General features: G+C 39.7%; 1 protein-coding gene and 1 long non-coding RNA gene across 11 annotated transcripts in view; one reads left to right on the forward strand and one right to left on the reverse strand.

Annotated features, from left to right (window-relative positions):
- Nucleotides 1-18,928, forward strand: part of SRPK2 (SRSF protein kinase 2) — a 321,319-nt gene that overhangs the window by 279,021 nt on the left and 23,370 nt on the right. For all 10 annotated transcript variants that reach the window (XM_037836451.1, XM_037836455.1, XM_037836453.1 and 7 more), the window contains 4 exons: nt 3,775-3,940; nt 5,063-5,088; nt 6,501-6,747; nt 7,350-7,832. In XM_037836451.1, coding sequence (XP_037692379.1) covers nt 3,775-3,940; nt 5,063-5,088; nt 6,501-6,747; nt 7,350-7,832 — 922 coding nt within the window. The remainder of the gene's footprint in view (nt 1-3,774; nt 3,941-5,062; nt 5,089-6,500; nt 6,748-7,349; nt 7,833-18,928) is intronic.
- Nucleotides 1-18,928, reverse strand: part of LOC119534281 — a 50,452-nt gene that overhangs the window by 8,845 nt on the left and 22,679 nt on the right. The gene's annotated exons all lie outside the window — the stretch shown is intronic.

An 18,928-nucleotide genomic window follows, 5' to 3' on the forward strand; every position in this document is an offset into this window, starting at 1 on the left:
AAAGGCTGTTTCTGGCCTGGTATTTTAATTTTTAAAACTTTATGGTTTAATCCCCATTGCCCTTTCTGGAAACCTTGTAAGGAGTGACTACTTCTCATTAGTTAAATAAAGTTTTCTGTGGCAAGGCTCCAAGTTTGGTGACGTGGCTATAGTACTGGAAAATCTAGCAGTTGGAATTTGCAGCCTGGATTTTAAAATTATTATTATTCTTCCAGTTACCATTATCGTAACTAACATTTATGATGTTCTCTTAGGGCACTCACTGTTTTGAGTGCTTTATGTGTGTTTTGCCATCTTGTCCTCACCACACTTTCTGAGGCCAGGAGTATTATCTCTATTTTACAGAAGTGTTGCGAAGAGAAGATAAACTTCTCAGAGTTGCACAGCTAATGTGGTGGTACCAAGATTTGATTCCAGGTGGTTTAACTCCATAATCCATGCTCTGAACTGCAAGGTAGTATGAAATTCCATCAAATCAGGGGCGTTATAAATTATAGACGGTCTTTGTGAAAAGTATGCATTCATGTCTATATCTGTGGTAAGTAGTTTTCTTGTGCCTTTCTTGTGCTGGCAATCAGATTCTTTAAAAGTACAACCATTAGGTTTTATAAAAAAGGTAATTTGTATTATGTGCTGTAATATGTAAGCAAATAGGATCTTTAAAACCCAGTGCTTTTCCAAACTCACCCTCTTCGGAACGGGAGACCCTGTGGGTGCACCAGAAGCATGGGGATCCCCTAGGGGCTGGCGCAGCTGTTGTCACTGATTGATTTCCTTCTACATTTGGTATTAGTATTTATTTACCATTTTGATTTTTTCAATGATTCTATTTATCAGTAAATCCATTTAATCAATTTTGTTCAACTTTTATTGCAGAAGATTAAATTGTTAAACATTTTTATTATTGGGTTTTTTTCAGCCTGGTTATGCTTATTAGTCTGTGCTAACTTGGGGTTATCCTCCTCAGTGTGCTGGGTTCTCAACTTGGAAATATGATGACGTGGCTCCTGCATGAATTTTCAGGAGAATTAACCTCTTTTCCAGCTCATTATTTTGTGCAGTCTCAGTGCTGGGCATGACTTCCTGACTACAATCAGAAATATAGCTGCTGCGTTGTCTCATTAATTCCCACTAGTTAGTGAGAGAAAGAACAAGGAGCAGGAGGATATTTCAGGACAATTTAGATTAGGACAAGATGTACTGAGAATTTTTTTCTGAGGTTGTATCTAGTTCTTGTCCTTTTTTATTGTAACAGGTGTCCCATACTTTTCCATTCAGTTTAACATCATAGTTTTCAGAAACAGTTTATAATGTTTTACTCATGTCTGTTCAGAGAGGTAGAGAAATCCAGAGGGCGCTTTAGCTTTTCTAGTAGGAAATTCATCTGCCGAGGCTTGAGGAGAAACCCTCTGGTGTTTTCCCCACACCCACAAGTAATTAATATCTAAAGTAAGGACTCCTGCTTGGGGCAGCCTCCGTTCCTCTGCCAGCGCATCCGGCTGCTGATTTGGGTTTCCCTTGGTGCTCCTAATTTAGCAAGGCGTTACCAACAAAATAAGAGACAGGCACAACTCTCATCATGTTGAGTTGTGGAAGGAAGAGGTCCCCACACTGTGACTGGGATTAGACCATAATTGGGAAAGTTGCTCTCTTCTGTTTCTCTTTGCAGTTTAGAATTTTTAGGGAAGCTTGGCGCTAGGGTGGTGAGCAGGGTCAGGGAGGCGGCCTTTTGTAGATATCTCGGCATTATTCCTGACTTATTCCTCCTTTTATCTGCAAGATGACAGAAAACTATTTTGAGCAAGTTGTGGTGTAGAGGAGCAGGCTTACGTTAACATTAGTATTAGATGTTACTAGCACAGTTCATAGGTCTATAGAAAAACCTTAGAGATCATCTTGAGCAAGCTCCATATTTTTTAGATGAATTTGAGGTTTAGGGAAGGAACCAGAACTGGGGGCTCCTAAGTCCGAGCCCTGGACTCCAGGTGTTCACTTCTGCCTTGCTGCTGAAATCTGTCTGATTTCACACACGTAAGACTGGCGTCTGCTCCTAGGTATGTGATCTGTCTCCTCTGAGTGGAATCCTTGACAGCGCTGGCCCGTCTGTGGTCAGATTGAGCTCCGTTTTCTTGGCAGCTGTAGTTTGAGCAAGTGGCAGCCAAAAGATATGTGCAGCCTCTGCTGCCTCCTGCTGCTGAGGTCAAGTATGGTTTTTAGGCAAGAGAGACAAACATACTATGATTTGGCAAATGAAGGCAAGGTAAGAGAAGATTACTAAAGGCTCCTTTTTAATTCAGCTTTCCAGATTTTGCAAGGAGATCTTTCCTTGGGCATGAAGTTTGATATGTTGGTTTTTTATATCATCACAGTTGTGCATAAATGGTCATAAGATTGTTCATCCATGTTAGTTGATTCTGGGGTGCTCTATTGCTGTCAACTTCACTGGCTGAGAACAGAAATTCTATTTATAAAAATAAAAACATTTCCCTTCAAAATAAAACCATTCATTTTAGCTATAGCTAAAGATTATTGTTTTTAATAGTTTAGAATTAAAAGAAATTGTGGAATCAGTCTTATTGCTAGGATGTACCACAGAACTGATCAAGTACAGCCCATTCATATTAGAAATGGGAAAACTGAGACTAGAGAAGTTTAATTTGTAATTTAACAAAATTATAGTTTTTTAGACTATTTCAATCCATGTCATCTGACTTACTTCAAGTCTGCCATTTATTTCAAGCCTACTGTGTGCCAGACCTTGTTTTTGTGATTTTTGCCACCGATTACTCTAAATTTTTACCATGTATCTATTTTTACCATATATCTAGCTATGTTTCCCCCTTTATATACATGAAAATGGGAAGTCAGATAGCTTAAGTAACTTGACCAGGGGTAACACAGTCAGTGAATTGTTGAGCAGGAATTTGAGAGGTCTGTTTGAGGGGTGCACCATGCTGCACCTCTTGACTGTTTTTTTTCCTTGAATGATTTGCGTTAGCTTGGTTAACTTACTTATGTAATTTGTTCCAATGGTAAAGCCTTTTCCTAGGGCACATTGTAAGCAGTGCTTCATAAGGAAAGTTAGCTCAGTATAAGTACAATGACCAGTGTTTTTAAAATCTAGAATCTTAAGTTCTTACTGCGAACATCCAGTTGAATAGATAAACAAAATGTGGCATATCCATACCATGGGATATTATATGACAACCAAAAGAACTGAAGTACTGATATATATACTACAACATGGATGAACCTTGAAAACATTATGTACATTGTATGATTCCATTTATATAATTAATGTCCAGAATAGAGAGATCTGTAGAGACACAAAGTAGATCATTGGTTCCTTAGGGCTCAGAGAATTGGGGGGAAATGAGGAATGACTGCTAATGGACATGGGGTATCTTCTGGGGGTGATGAAAATGTACTAAAATTAGATCGTGGTGATGGTTGCATAAACCATCGAATTATACACTTTTAAAGGGGTTTATTGTATGGTATGTGAATTATATCTCAAAGTTGTTATTAAAAAAGTATTATAGAGATGCATTTGCTTCCACAAGCATAAAGTATCTCCAGAATGATATACATTGGTTACTTGTGAGAATCAGAGCTGGATTCCTTTGGGAGCAGGGGTGGTAGGAAGATTTTTATCAAATACCCTCTTGAATTTTATGCAGTGTGACTGTTTTATCTATTTTATAAATAAATAAACATTGAATTACAGTAAAGGTATCAATAACTCATCTCCTCTCTTGATTTTACTGTGACCAGGTTCTTCAAGGTTTAGATTATCTACATAGTAAGTGTAAGATCATTCATACAGACATAAAGCCAGAAAACATCCTGATGTGTGTGGACGATGCATATGTGAGAAGAATGGCAGCAGAGGCCACTGAGTGGCAGAAAGCAGGTGCTCCTCCTCCTTCTGGGTCTGCAGGTGAGGAAACTGAGCCAGGTTTGTTTCAGTCTGCTTGGGAAGCATTGAGAAATTGCAGAGCTGCATGTTGAAAGCAATTGAATTAAAAGTGTACATATTAGGAACTTTATAAAGAGCCTAGTTGATAGAAATAATTGGAGTTCTCTTTTGAGAAGAAAGATGCCCCACTTAAATTATAATTTTTAATTCCTTGACTCTGTCCTCCCTTCGAATGCCACTAAAATCCTTGCTGCCGCTTCATCTGCATTTGAACATTTTGATGTTTTGCTCACTTCTCTGCAGAAGAGAATATAGTAACAGGTTTTATGTAGTGGCCTCTTGTCATCAATTTATTTCTAGTTTCAATTTTGTTTAAATGCTTCTTAGTCTCCAGTTAGTATAGCTACATTAATCTGAGTTTTACTGGTGGATTTGGAATTTGTTGCAAAGACCCAGGGGTGGGGAAAGATGACCAAGTGACTGGAGTATTGTCATATACTGAGTTTTATTTCTGGCTTTCACAGAATATAGTAATGGTAGAGTTGGCTGTGATTTCATCCTCTTTTCACATGTTATCCATGCCCTAGTTTGTTGTCAGGAAAGCATATAGATGAAAGGGCTACAACTGTCCTGTGACTGAGTGAGACTCTTGGGAGATATGTGATCTCCTTATCTCCTTTATTATCATCAGGGTGTTATTTAGATCATGGAACCATAGTCTATTAAGCTTTCAATGCTAGCAGCTTCTGGTCACGTGATTTCCAGAATATTTGCTGCAGAATTTGATTTACTTTATTTGTATAAAGATTCCCAAATAGAAAGCATAGATGTGTATCTCTAAAACAAGTCTGATTGGATGATGATGTGACATTGTGAGCTGTTTTCCATTTTCTTAAGTTAAATAAGACAAATGGCTCAGTAAGAAAAAGTTTTGCTTATGTGTTTTAAGAGTTGGTCATTTGTTTGAGTTGGATAAACTGTCTTTAGATTCCTGTGATTATAACCTCTGACATTTAACAGTATTTGAAGTTGGATAGCCATTAAAAGACAGTAATTATTCCATTTTAAAATTCAGATTACTTACATAAAGATATATGTCTGTTTTCCTCTAAACTTATTCTGTTTTGTTTTGTTTTGTTTTAGTGAGTACGGCTCCACAGCAAAAACCTGTAAGTACTTAGACTTATATTCACCTTCAAGTCAAGAGAGACTATTCATTATTGAACTTTTCAGATTGTAACATTAAATAGTTTCTGTTTGTTCTGGAACAGTTTTTCATTTAATGGTTTGATTGGGAGAGTTGGTTGTACATTTTTTGGTTCCTTCCTTAGTCTTCTACAGAAGTTCTAATGTATATAAATTTAGAAGTAGACATGTTTATAAATGTGGTGTTTCCTTGAATGTGTGAGACTTCCTTTTTTGTTTAGTTGAGATGTTTTCTACAGAGTTGGAATAGTTAAAATTGTTCCAAGATAGGTCATTTTCCTCACTCACTTTATGGAGTGCTATTGGCCAAGTCTAGTGACACATCAGGTGTTAGAAATAGATTTGAAGTGTGATTATTCCAAAACCATTTTGCATTATTTCTCGTTCACTTCCAGGTGACCTATTTTTCGGAAGCTGTTGGTCTAACTCATTTTTTTCCTGGCCACTAGTTAAGTACGAAATAATGTTGTCTATTTTGAGGTTCTTTCAAAACACTAAGTCCAATCAGATGGAACAGGCTGCTTGGAAATAAATCCTACCCCAACAGAACAAAACCTGACTTGGTTCCAGTAGAGGACAAAGCATGTGTATCTTGAGTTGAGGGGTTACCTACAAGGTTTGAAAGAAAATATGTAGAAATTTAGAGTGCTTCAAACACATCCCAGTTTGAATTGGAAGTCCCAGCATGCTGAGGACCCATGCCATTGCCCTAGTCCTGTCTTGTCGTGAGCAGCATGTTTTGGTTACTAATTCGGTGAAAGATTAGAGGCTCTCATTGCCAGCACCCCTCAGATCAGATGGCCACAGGTAGAGGCAGACTGAAACTGTGACTTTTCCTCCTTTCTCTTCACTTCATATGCACATTTGTTAATAGTTCGTGTAATTTTGGCTGCTGGTAACAGCTTGTGATACTGTTGGCTGCAGACCAACAATGAAATATGCCTGTTTTGTCAGGCATTTCTATTTTGGCAGTTTGCTAATACACCAAGAGAAGACTTTACTTTATATACAGGCAGCAGCAAAGAAAACTTGGAAGGGGTTCCTTCTTGTTTAAAGCCAAGAGTGTTTTAGCATATTCGATTCTTCTTGTAGTTTAAATGCAAAAGACATATTGGAATTAAGCTGTAGCGCTCTGAGGACAAGACCTGGTGGTAGACCCAGTTCTTGATATTAGCCCTAAGCCCTTGTTTCTTTTTTCTGGTTTTGCCATAATCCTAACCTCGAGGTGGAACTTATGTCTGGGGAAGTGATTTTAATTGCTATGACTTGAAAAACAGAGTTTGTTGGTATTTGCAATCCTGTCAGCACTTGTACTAATGTGCTATGTTTTAAAAAGAAGCAAGCTGACCTGTAGTATTTTCTTAACATATTCTAGATAGGAAAAATATCTAAAAACAAAAAGAAAAAACTGAAAAAGAAACAGAAGAGGCAGGCTGAGTTATTGGAAAAACGCCTGCAGGAAATAGAAGAATTAGAGCGAGAAGCTGAAAGGAAAATCATAGAAGAAAACATCACGTCAGCTGTACCTTCCAATGAGCAAGATGAAGACTACTGCTCAGGGTTGAAACTAAAAACAGCAGAATTGGAGGAGTCTGCTGAGGGAGAGACTGAGAATGACAACGGTCAGTGAGATCCAGGGCCAGGGCTGCATGGGGCCTGAGGGGTTCATTAATAGGGACCTGCCATGTCACCAGATAGACTGCTTGGCTCTGCTTCTTCCTTAGATACTAAGACAGTTCTCTCCAGCACTTTATTGGGGAAGTGAGAAACAGTGTGGTACTTCATTTGTAAAATATATACCAGAGATATGTAAATATTTCAAAATAGCTTTTAAAACATAGAAAATGTCTGAGAAACACCATGTCTTTATCATACCAGTGATTATCTTTTATTTTGTAATTAACCTTTGGCGTAACAGTAATGCATCCTTTTTTGGAGATTGCAGAGGGGAGGGTAGAAAGGGTAGAAATGGAAGTGCAGCTATATTTGTAAATCATCATCCCCCCCAAGCTAGTTTTTCTTATAAAAGTAGAATTATTAAATAAATAAAAAATAATTTAGAAAACATAATTTACCTTGAGAGCCAAGAGGTATTTGCTGTGTAGCATGTATGTTAAGCATGTTGAAAAATGTATCTTGTTGAAGGAGAGGAGTCCTAGTGCCCCTAGTGTTAAGGAGAGGAACAAACAAAAGTTCTGATTCTTAATTCATCGTCTTTTTAAAGGTCAAGCTGAGGATCAGGAAGAGAAGGAAGATGCTGAGAAAGAAAACATTGAGAAAGATGAAGATGATGTTGAACAGGAACTTGCGAACATAGACCCTACGTGGATAGAATCACCTAAAACCAACGGCCATATTGAGAATGGACCCTTCTTACTGGAACAGCAGCTAGATGATGAAGATGAGGATGAAGAAGATTGCCCAAATCCTGAGGAATATAACCTTGATGAGCCAAATGCAGAAAGTGATTATACATATAGCAGCTCCTATGAACAATTCAATGGTGAATTGCCAAATGGACAACATAAAATTCCAGAGTCACAGTTTCCAGAGTTTTCCACTTCATTGTTCTCTGGGCCCTTAGATCCTGTGGCCTGTGGCTCTGCACTTTCTGAGGGATCCCCCCTTACCGAGCAAGAGGAAGGCAGTCCATCCCATGACAGAAGCAGGACGGTTTCAGCCTCCAGTACTGGGGATTTGCCAAAAAGTAAGTGTTGTTTCCCATCGGTTGTCTGCATTCAGTGGGCTCAAGGTCATGCGCTTTACAAAGGCTGGGAAGGGAATTACTGGAGGTGGTATGCCATGTATGTGGATATTTATCATTCTAATTTTATTTGTGCTTGTGAACAGGTAAAGTGATTTGAAATACATTCTGTGCCACTAGGCTTTCTCTTGCTTTCTGCACATCAATTCCCATTTCTAGACTTTTTATGCCTCTCATTTTTTCTGTAGTTAATCAGTGACATTTATATTTGCCAAAACCTTCCAGGTTCTAACCATAGATACCTTCTAGCTCTCTGGAACATCTAATCTTCTTCCATCTGTTTTGTCTTGTGTTTTTTTGTTTGTTTTTTTCTATTAAAGGAGAAAAATGTGCCTGCTCTGGTTGGTGACATTTTTGGAGATGTTGAGGAAGGAGTGTCTTACTTTGGTAGTTCCTGATTATAGGACTCTGTTATTGCTAAGTGGCCAATGGTAGTGATTTTAAAAGAAGTGGCATGGAGTTAAATGTGATGCCAGATTTTAGATTGGATCATGTGTTCTTGTCTGCCTAGGGCCCTGACTTATTTCATACCCTTTTGTGGACAAATGCCATGTGGCATATTTCTGCATGTAATATGCTTAGTGACTTTAGTAAGCCAAAACTTTGGGCATTGCAGTCGGTTTCTGTGCCGGTTTGAATGTATTATGTCTCCCAGAAAAAGCCGTATTCTTTGATGCAATCTTGTGGGGCAGACATAATAGTGGGGATTAAGTTGGAACGTTTGGATTAGGTTGTTTGCATGGAGATGCACCCCACCCAACTGTAGATGATAACTGATGGGATATTTCCATGGAGGCGTGGCCCCACCCATTCAGGGTGGGCTTTGATCAGTGGAGGCATATAAATGAGCTGACTCAAAGAGAAGGAACTGAGTGCAGCTGTGAGTAATGTTTTGAAGAGGAGCAAGCTTGCTAGAGAGGAATGTCCTAGGAAAAAGCCATTTTGAAACCAGAACTTTGGAGCAGACGCCAGCCACATGCCTTCCAAGCTAACAGAGGTTTTCTGGATGCCATTGGCCATCCTCCAGTGAAGGTACCCGATTACTGATGTGTTACCTTGGACACTTTATGGCCTTAAGACTGTAACTGTGTAGCCAAATAAACCCTCTTTTTATAAAAGCCAATCCATCTCTGGTGTTTTGCATTCCGCAGCATTAGCAAACTAGAACAGTTTCCATTCTGGTCCAGAATGGAAAATCTCAGAAACCACCTTGCTCCCTCTATTGACAAGAGTGGTTAACTCACGGTGAGTAAGTTGACTGAGCTAATCTTGAAAACAGCCCAAAAGTTTCTGCAGCCCCTTTCATTCAGGCAGGCTGGCCACAAAGTGAGCTGTCTTTGTTACTCACTAGCTATAACTAATTGTCCTAAGAAAGTGTCCTCTTTTTTTTTTTTAATTTAGCTAAACATGTTTAGCTCCCATTGATCTTAACTGTGAAGTATCTTTTTATCCATAGGCAGTGGCAGGTTGGGCCAATATATCTCCAAGATTTAATCCCAATTCAGAGTTTACCTAGTTATGAGATTTTGATTTCTTAACATCCCTAATCTCAGTTTTTTCCTCTATCAAAGAAAAGGAGAGATTGTTACTAGCATTGAATCAAATATTATAGATAATATAGTGAAATAAAATGTAATGTGATAACAGTAACACATGAAGAGAAGTCTGTCCGTGAGTATGAGTTGCCTTGGTCATCACACACCCTAGGCAGAGGGCCTGCTTGGTGCTGCTCCTGCTGTGTTGTGATAACTGAGGCCCATGGCTCATTCTCCCTGGGCTAGTGGCTTGTAGAATTGGATCCTGAATCCGGAACTCCTGGTTCCTGGTCACACTCGCTCTATTATCATATATTTTGAGAAGGGGGAGGACATACAGGTTTAGATCTGGAAAGGAAAACATTTTCCATGTGAAATAGAGGGAAATTTCAAATGGAGTGAATGAATGAATGGGTAACGAAAGAAAAATTTCTAATTTAGGCAAACTGGAAAATCCCATTGAAGTCAGGTTGTGAAACAAAGAGCATGTTGATTAAATTTTAAGAATTATTGGGTATTTGATCATAGAGCTCTTCATATCCCTTTATTGGCATGAAGCCATTCTGATGTCCTAACCCAAATTACCTCACTGGGAAAGGTTTTTTTTTTTTCCCTGCAATTTTATTGAGAGATATTCACATACCATACAGTCATCTGAAGTGTACACTTGTTAACAGTACCATCATATAGTTGTGCATTCATTACCACAATTTTTGAACATTTTCATTACTCCAAAAAAATTAATAAAATAAAAACAAAAATAGAAGTAAAAGAGAACACCCATAATAACCCATCCCCCCAGTATTCATTTACTTTTTGTCCCCATTTTTCTACTTGTCTTTCCATACACTGCATAAAGGGAATATTGACTCACAAGGTTTTCACAATCACACGGTCACACCGTATAAGCTATATAGTTATACGATCACCTTTAAGAATCAAGGATAATGGATTGCAGTTCAACAGTTTTAGGTATTTCCTTCTAGCAGTTCCAATATACTAAAAACTAAAAAGGGATGTCTGTATAATGCATAAGAATAACCTCCAGAATGACCTCTTAACTCCATTTGAAATCTCTCAGCCACTAATACTTTATTTTCTTTCATTTCTCTTCCCCCTTTTGGTCAAGAAGGCTTTCTCAATCCCACGATACTGGGTCAAGACTCATCCCTGGGTGGGAAGGAGGTTTTGACTCACACGTCGGCCCTGGCTCTACTGACCCTGACCACTTCTTCCACTTTCAGACTCATTCTTCCCTCAGCTTCTCTGGCTCTGCTCTGTCCTCCTGTTCCTTTTGGCAGTTTCTTAGCCTTTTTCAAAAAGCCTTCTTAAATATTGATGTAACCCTGCCTTCTTTTCCTCCCCCTTTTTTCACTCCATGGTCTTTCCCTAGCAGACCTTAGACCGCTCATGTTTTCTATCAGCACCAGTGGCCAGATCCATATTCATTCATTCATTCATTCAACAACTATTGAGTGCCAGCAGTATGCTAGACCTTGTTATGGATACTGAGGATAAAACAGGAGACGAGGTCAATAGTGCTTGCCCCTTGGAGCTTAATTCTGGCAGAATTAGGCAGGCATTGAACAAAATAACTTAGATAAATGTCAGAAGGTTATAACAGCTAAGGAGGAAAAAACTGTACCTGGCAAGGATGGTGTAATAGGGAGTGGTGTGGCAGGGGCTGCTGTGGATCCTGTCTGGAAAGTGGGTGAGCCTCACTGACTAGGTCACATTTAGTCGGAGACATGAAGGACGGGAGGAAGCAGGCAAGTCATGGCAGTCTCCGAGGACAGCTCATTCATGGCAGAGCCATCTGTCGCTCATCTCTCCTGTGCCCTAGGTCTGTTTATCCCACTGCCTACTGACAGCTTCATCTCTATGTCACAAGGGAACTTCAAACTTAACATATCCAAATATCTTCTATTCCCCAGCCTTGCTACCACCATCTCCCATTGCTCAAGTGAGACACTTGACCATCCTCGGGACCTCCCTGTTTTTCCTCCTCACAACCTATAAATCACTAAGTTCTGCCATTTGCACTCCTAAGTGGGGGTCCTCCTTGGTGTGGTCCCCAAGTGGATACTGTCTTCTCTTACCTCAGCCACTCCCAAGGCTCCTTTCTCGTCACTGCTTTTTGTTGTCCAGCTTTCAATTCCACCTCCCTTTCAAACTGATCTTCCACATTCCTGCTAGAATGTTTTTGTAATTACCAATCTCATCAGTTCTTTCCTCTGCTCAAAATTTTTCCTTTGCTCCCTGTAATCCACAGCACTGGTCTCCACCATGGAGATCTGCATCCACCCGGGACCAGCACCATCCACTTGAGGTGCACAGTTACTAGAATATCTCAGGTTTTTTTCCCCAAAGAATGCTACAAAAAACACATATACCTACACCTGGATTCAACAGTTATTGTTTTGTCACATTACATTTATTTATTTTATATACACACTTTTATCCCTGAACCATTTGGAAGGATGCCGTCGACAGAGGATATGTCACTGCTCAATACTTGGCATTCATCTCCTAAAAATAAGGACATTCTTCTACATCTTATATAAGAATATTAATAATTCTATAATATTTAGTATTAATTCCATATTCAGATTTCCTCAATTGCCCTAAAAATTTTTCCCTTTTTCTCTCCGTTTCCAGTATATGGTGATTCATACCTTACATTTGGTTGTTATAGCTCATTAGTCCTTTTAGTCTAATAGACTTCCCTGCTTTTTTTTGTCCATTGCTTAGACTTTTTGAAAAGTCCAGGCCAGTTGTTTTGCAGATTCTCTCACATTTTGGATTTGTTGATCGTTTCCTTAAAGTGTGATTTAACGTCCCTCTATGCCCTATATATCCTGTTCACTAGACGGTCGGAGCCTTGACTAGAGTCACATGACAATGTAAACTTCTTATTACAGAGTATCAGGATATAGATAATGTCAGGATGTCTCACTCTCAGTGATGCTAAGTTTGATTTCTTGGTTAAGATAGAATCAGCCACCTCTTTCCCATGTAAAGCTACATTTTTCCCCCTATGCAATTAGAAAACATGGGGAGTTAATTTGACATGACCTTAATAACCTGTTTCTTCACCAGCCTTTCACTCAAGGGTTTTAACATCTGTTTATGATCCTTGCCTGAATCAGTCATTATACTGGGTGTTGCAAAATGTTGGTTTTCTGATTCCTGTCATTTCTTTTGTTAGCCGTTCTCCTTCAAAGGAGAGCCTTCCATTTCCCTCTTTTTCTCAACTTCAGTCTCTCACATTCAATCATATCACGGACTCATGGATTTTTTTTTCTTTTGGATTAACACACTGAATTATGTGTTATATTATGTCTCTATTCTTTTTGATGCCAGAATTGTCCCAAATTTGGCCTTTGTGATCCTTTTCAGATTGGCTCATATATCCTTTTTTGTTTGTTTGTTTGTTTTTGGTTTTCTTTTAATTCAATTTTATTGAGATATATTCACATACCATACAATCATCCCCAGTGTACAGTTGTTCACAACACCATTATATAGTTGTGCATTCATCACCACAATCAATTTTTGAACATTTTCATTATCATACACAAAAAATAATAAGAATAAATATTAAAGTGGAAAAGAACACCCAAAACATCTCATCCCCACCATCTCTCCCTATTACTCGTTTACATTTTGTCCTCATTTTTCTGTTCATCTGTCCATACATTGTATAAAGGGAGTGGGAGCCACAAAGTTTTCACAATCACACAGTCACACAGTATAAGCTATATAGTTATACAGTCTTCTTCAAGAATCAAGGCTACTGGGTTTCAGTTCAACAGTTTCAGGTATTTCCTTCTAACTATTCCAACACACCAAAAACTAAAAAGGGATATCTATAAAATGCATATGAATAACCTCCTGAATGACCTCTCGATTCTATTTGAGATCTCTCAGCCACTGAAAGTTCACCTTGCTTCATTTTGCTTCCCCATTTTGGTCTAAGAAGGCTTTCTCAATCCTACCATGCCAGGTCCAGGCTCATCCCTGCGAGTCATGTCCCACGTTGCCAGAGTGATCTACACCCCTGGGAGTCGCGTCCCAGATAGTGGGGTGGGCAGTGAGTTTATCTGCAGAGTTGGCTTACAGAGAGAGGCCACATCTGAGCAACAAAAGAGGTTCTCTGGGGGTGACTTCTAGGCACAATTTTAAGTAGACTTAGCCTCTCCCTTGCAGTAACACACTTCATAATGGCAAGCCCCAAGATCGAGGGCTCATCCTTCTAATTTGGTAGCCCCCAGTGCTTGTGAGAATATCATTAATTCCCCAGGTGGGGAAGTTTAATATTTCCACATTTTCCCCCAGACCCTCAAGGGGGACTTTGCAAATACATCTTCATTCCCTGCTAGAATTGTTCTGGGATATGTTGGGACTTCACACTAACCTGCACAAACCAACTAGACCTCACTCCCCAGTCAGTGCTTCCATGTAATTATATTGTTTGAATAAACTGACCATACAAGTCAAATTATATAATGTGTTACAAAAAATATAAATTTTGCTTCTAATAAACATCTCTTCCTTTGATCCCACACAGAAGCTGAAGCTTCAAAAACCCTTCGGTCTGATTTACCTTAATCCTAACCAGGTCCATTTTGTTCATCTCTCTAACTGAAGTGTGATCTCTTTTTTCAGACTCTTTAACATTTGCTGTATGGGGTTATGTTGACATTCATAGTGCCAGACTCTGACTCTGAGTCTCAAGTGTCATGCAGATAACCCAAAGTTCCAGGGACCAACCAGGTTATACACAAACAGCTCAGTATCTCAGTTTAGAAATAACCATTTTAGCTCAGGTATAGATGTAACTGCTATAAGATCTTACAATCTAGGAATCTTTACAATAAGCCTTCCCCTGATAAACCTATGGTCTCAGACTCAGTTGTCAGTTTGCACATTTTTTTTTTAGCCCATATTAATGAGCATTGTAATATTTTTCTTTTCCTTTGTGTTTTATTTCACTCAACATACTGTCCTCAATTTCCATTCATCTCACAACTTCACTCCTTTTAGCAGCTCAATATTCCATTGTATGTATACACCACAGTTCGCCATCCTGTTAATCAGTTGATGTGCCCTTAGGCCACCTCCATCCACTACGAATCATGAATACTGCCACAATAAACCCCACTGTGCAAATGTCCATTTGTGTCCCTCTTTTCAGTTCTTCCAAGTATATATCCAATAACAGGGTTGCACGACCATTTGGAAAGAGAACCACTACACTGCCTTCCAGATGGTCTGCACCATTCTACTTCCCCACCAATAGTGATTAGGTACATCCCTTTCTCCACATTTTCTCTAGCACTTGTATCCTTCTGTTGATTTTTTAGATTGTTTTATTCATACACCATGCAGCCCATCCTAAGTAAGCAGTCGGTGGTTCCCTGTATAATCACATAGTTATGCATTCACCACCATTATCTGTATGAGGACATTTCCATTTCTTCCACAAAGAGAGAGGAAGAGGCGAAAAAAGTAAAAAGAAAAAAAAGGAGAAAAATGTGACAACTAAACAGAAGCAACAGAAGAAGAAATAAAATTAAAATAAAGCACAACAAAAATGTCAGACAACTACACCAACATCAAGAATCCCATATCCCTCCTTATATCCCCCTTACAGATATTTAGCTTTGGTATATTACTTTTGTTACAGTTAGTGGAAGCATGTGATAATGTTATTGTTAACTATAAACTCTAGTTTGCATTGTTTGTATTTTTTTCTCCAATACCACCCCATTTTTAACACCTTGCAAAGTTGACATTCATTTGTTCTCCCTCTTGTAAAAACATATTTGTACATTTAATCACAGTCATTAACCACTCTAGGTTTCATGAAGTTATACAGCCGTAGTCTTTATCTTCTGTCTTTTCTTCTGGTGTGCTACCTGTCCCTAACCTTCCCTTTTCAACTGTACTCAGTCATCTTTGTTCAGTGTACTTACATTATTGTGCTACCATCACCCACTACTGTGCTCCATACTTCTCTCTCCTGTCTTTTCCTGTCTGTCTGTAGTGCTTCCTTTAGTATTTCCTGTAGAGCAAGTATCTTGTTCACAAACTCTGAGAATATTTTAAACTCTCCTTCATTTTTGAAGGACAGTTTTGCCGGAAATAGGATTCTTGGTTGGCAGTTTTTCTCTTTCGGTATGTTGAATATATCATACCACTGCCTTCTCACCACCATGCTTTCTACTGAGAAATCCGCACATAATCTTATTGAGCTTCCCTTGTATGTGATGGATTGCTTTTCTCTTGCTGCTTTCATAATTCTCTCTTTGTTTTTGACATTTGATAATCTGATTATTAAGTGTCTTGTCATAGGTCTATTCAGATTTGTTCTATTTGGGGTGTGCTCTGCTTCTTGGACCTGTAATATTATGTCTTTCATAAAAGATGGGAAATTTTCAGTGATTATTTCCTCCATTATTGTTTCTGCCTCTTTTCCCTTCTCTTCTCCTTCTGGGATGCCTATGACATGTACATTCATGCACTTCAGGTTGTCATTCAATCCTCTTAAGACGCTGCTCTTATTTTTCCATTCTTCTCCCATCTGTTCTTTTGTCTGTAGGATTTCAGGTGCCTGTCGTCCAGTTCATGAATCTTTTCTTCTCTCTCTTCAAATCTGCTGTTGTGTGTCTCCATTGTGTTTTTCATCTCTTGTATTGTGCCTTTCATTCCCATAGTTCTGCCAATTGCTTTTCACACTTTCAAGTTCTTCCTTATGTTCACCCAGTGTCTTCTTTTATATCCTTCATCTCTTTTACCATATCTTCCCTTAACTCCTTGATTTGATTTTTGAATTGATTTAGCATATTTGTTTGAAGATATGTAATTAGTTGTTTCAATTCCTGTATCTCAGCTGAAGCGTTTGTTCCTTTGACTGTGCCATATCTTTGTTTTTCCTCAGGTGACTTGAAATCTTTTGTTGTCTGGTTTCCTTGATTACTCCAATCAGATTTTCCCAGACTAGAGCAGCCCAGGTTTCAGGAGAAAGCTGTAATCAATATCAAGTTTCCCTAAGGAATAGGTTGTCCGACTTTCCTGTGACAAAATACAAAAACTCTGTTTTTCCTATCCTGTGCAACAGCTGACGCTTGTCAGTCCGCAGCTCCCTGCCAGCGTTAAGAGGTGCAGTCCCTTTAATTCACAGTGGACCCTGCGCTAGTCAGGGGCTGAGGGTGTCAGAAGCCAAGCTTAAATTGTTTCTGGGGTATTTTTTTTTCCCCTCTAGGCCCTGGAGTCATGGAGGGCAGCCACTTGTGCTGGGCCCTGCCCCCTTTTTCTTAGGGAAGATACACCCTCCAGGAGTTAGCTTCTACATTTTGTCTGTCTGACTCTCTTAACTCCACCTTTGCCTGGGTCAGGGCTGCCAACTGAAAATGCCTGAGGCTTTCTCTAATGAGCTGCCTTAGAATGAGAGGAAAAAAAAAAAAAAGGAAAAAGAGCAAAAGCCCCTTTCAGAGCCAGTCCCCAACTCCTCAGCTTCGTAGGTCAACCAGTGTTTGTACCCAGTTCTCTGTGCTTTTCTTGGAACACAGCTGTTTTCCAGTACTCTGAGCTCAGCCAGCTCCAAAAGCCTCTGTTTTTATTTAGTCATGTGTTTTATTGTTCTTCAGCCCTTCCTCCTCTTTGCTGGGAGGAACTTCAGATTTCCACTTGCTTAGGGCTTATCAGCGTTTGTAGTTTGTATTCAGTAGTCCAAATTTGTTAAATTAAAACTGCAGTTGGAGCTTGGTTGAGCTACAATCCCTTGCTCCCTGCAGGGACTGCTTCTTTCTCCCACAGTGAAATCCTGCAGCTCAGCCTGCTGTGCCGGGTGGAAGGTGCTGATCCGCATTTTCACTTACAGTTTTTATGCTGCGATCTCAGCCATTCCACCCATTCCTGACAGGTGTACGATGTGTGAACAGTCACGGATGTCCCCCAAAGTTGTTCTAGACTATTTTCTAGTTGTTCCTGGCTATTTACTAGTTGCGCTTGAGGACTAACTAAATTGCACACCTCTCTATGCCACCATCTTGCCCCCCTCAGGCTCTTATATATCCTTTTGACACAACCCCATTAGTCTTTGAATGCTTCCCCGATTTCTAGAGCATGTCCCAGATTTATACTTTCCCTGTCCCAGGTTGGAGTCAGCCATTTCTCCTGGTAGTTTTTAGTTGTTATTTATACTATTATTTTTGTTTGTGTTTTATAATGTTCATAATGCATAGGACCAGTAGTAGTAGTATTTAGGCAGTCTAGAAATAGGTATATATTAGGATGAATGGTCAAACATTTTTTACTGATGGGGTAAACAGTGAAAAAGGTTAACAACCACAAGTATATCATCCCTCCCCAGTTTATGTTCTGGACATAATAAAGAGCATCTGTCTGAAAATGACTTGTCCCCTCAAGCTTCTGTGCCTTCGCATGTACCTTTCTTCCTTCTTGGAATGTTTTCTCCTGTTTATCCATCGTCCATCCTTTTGGCGGACTTTCGTTTTGTCTAGCAGCTCAGTATGCCTCCCGGGTCAAGTCCTTCCTGTATCTCCAGCAGGTCTTAGTTCTCCTTCCCCTCTTCCTGCTGATCCAACTTTTTTTTTCTTAGTTGTGTGATCATTACTGGTTTACGTTATCTTTTTCCTCATGAGGATGTGAACTCGGAGAATTCAGTGTGTTTTTATCTTTGTATCCTAGGCATCTACTCACTGCTCTGATAGATGTTTATTGAATAATGAATAAACAGATGAGTGATAGCTAGTTATATTCTGTTCTTCCCTTTCTCCCAACTTCTTCCATTCACAATCGAAATCTTGCTCTGACACACATACCCTCCTCCCCGACAGCCCTGTGTGTTGCATCGGAGACAAGTAAGTCTTTTTTTCACTGATCCCAGCCCTGTATCAAGCATACCTTTTCAGTATTGTTAAATTCTAGGAATGTACCAGGGACAGGATCTCCTTATCCAGTCATTTGCTGGGAGGCCTTCAGTTTTAGTTTCTGGCCTGGTCATTTGATAACCAAGGGAGGTATTTTGTGTCCTGCATGGAAGGGGTGTGGCCTACAGGCTTGTACACATGAGCAAGAGGCAAGAGGAACAGGGTTTATTCAGTCTTTTGGTGTAGATTCTTGGGGTTAGAGCAGAGCATATATGTTAGGGAGTAGTAGTAGGAAAGATCTGGGCCAGGCTGATAGAGAACTTCATTGCCAGGATAAAATGAGGACTTTTTCCTGGAATAATTTGGTAGCCTCCGAAGGCTGGAAAGAGTGGGCAGGAATTCTGTTGGTTGGTTAGCCACTCAGGCCACAGCACAGATCTTGGCTTGTTACCTGGGGAGGACAAGGCCCTGGGGTGGGCTGGTCTTCCCGGCTGTCCCTGCAGGGTGTATTTCGAGTCCTTTCACGCTCACCTTGTGATGGCCCAAGTCCTTTCGAGTCTGCGCTGAGGCTGCTGTGCTCCCACCTCTGTACTCATCTTGCTGCCTC

Source organism: Choloepus didactylus, chromosome 5, assembly GCF_015220235.1.
Source record: "Choloepus didactylus isolate mChoDid1 chromosome 5, mChoDid1.pri, whole genome shotgun sequence".
Lineage (NCBI taxonomy): Eukaryota > Metazoa > Chordata > Mammalia > Pilosa > Megalonychidae > Choloepus > Choloepus didactylus.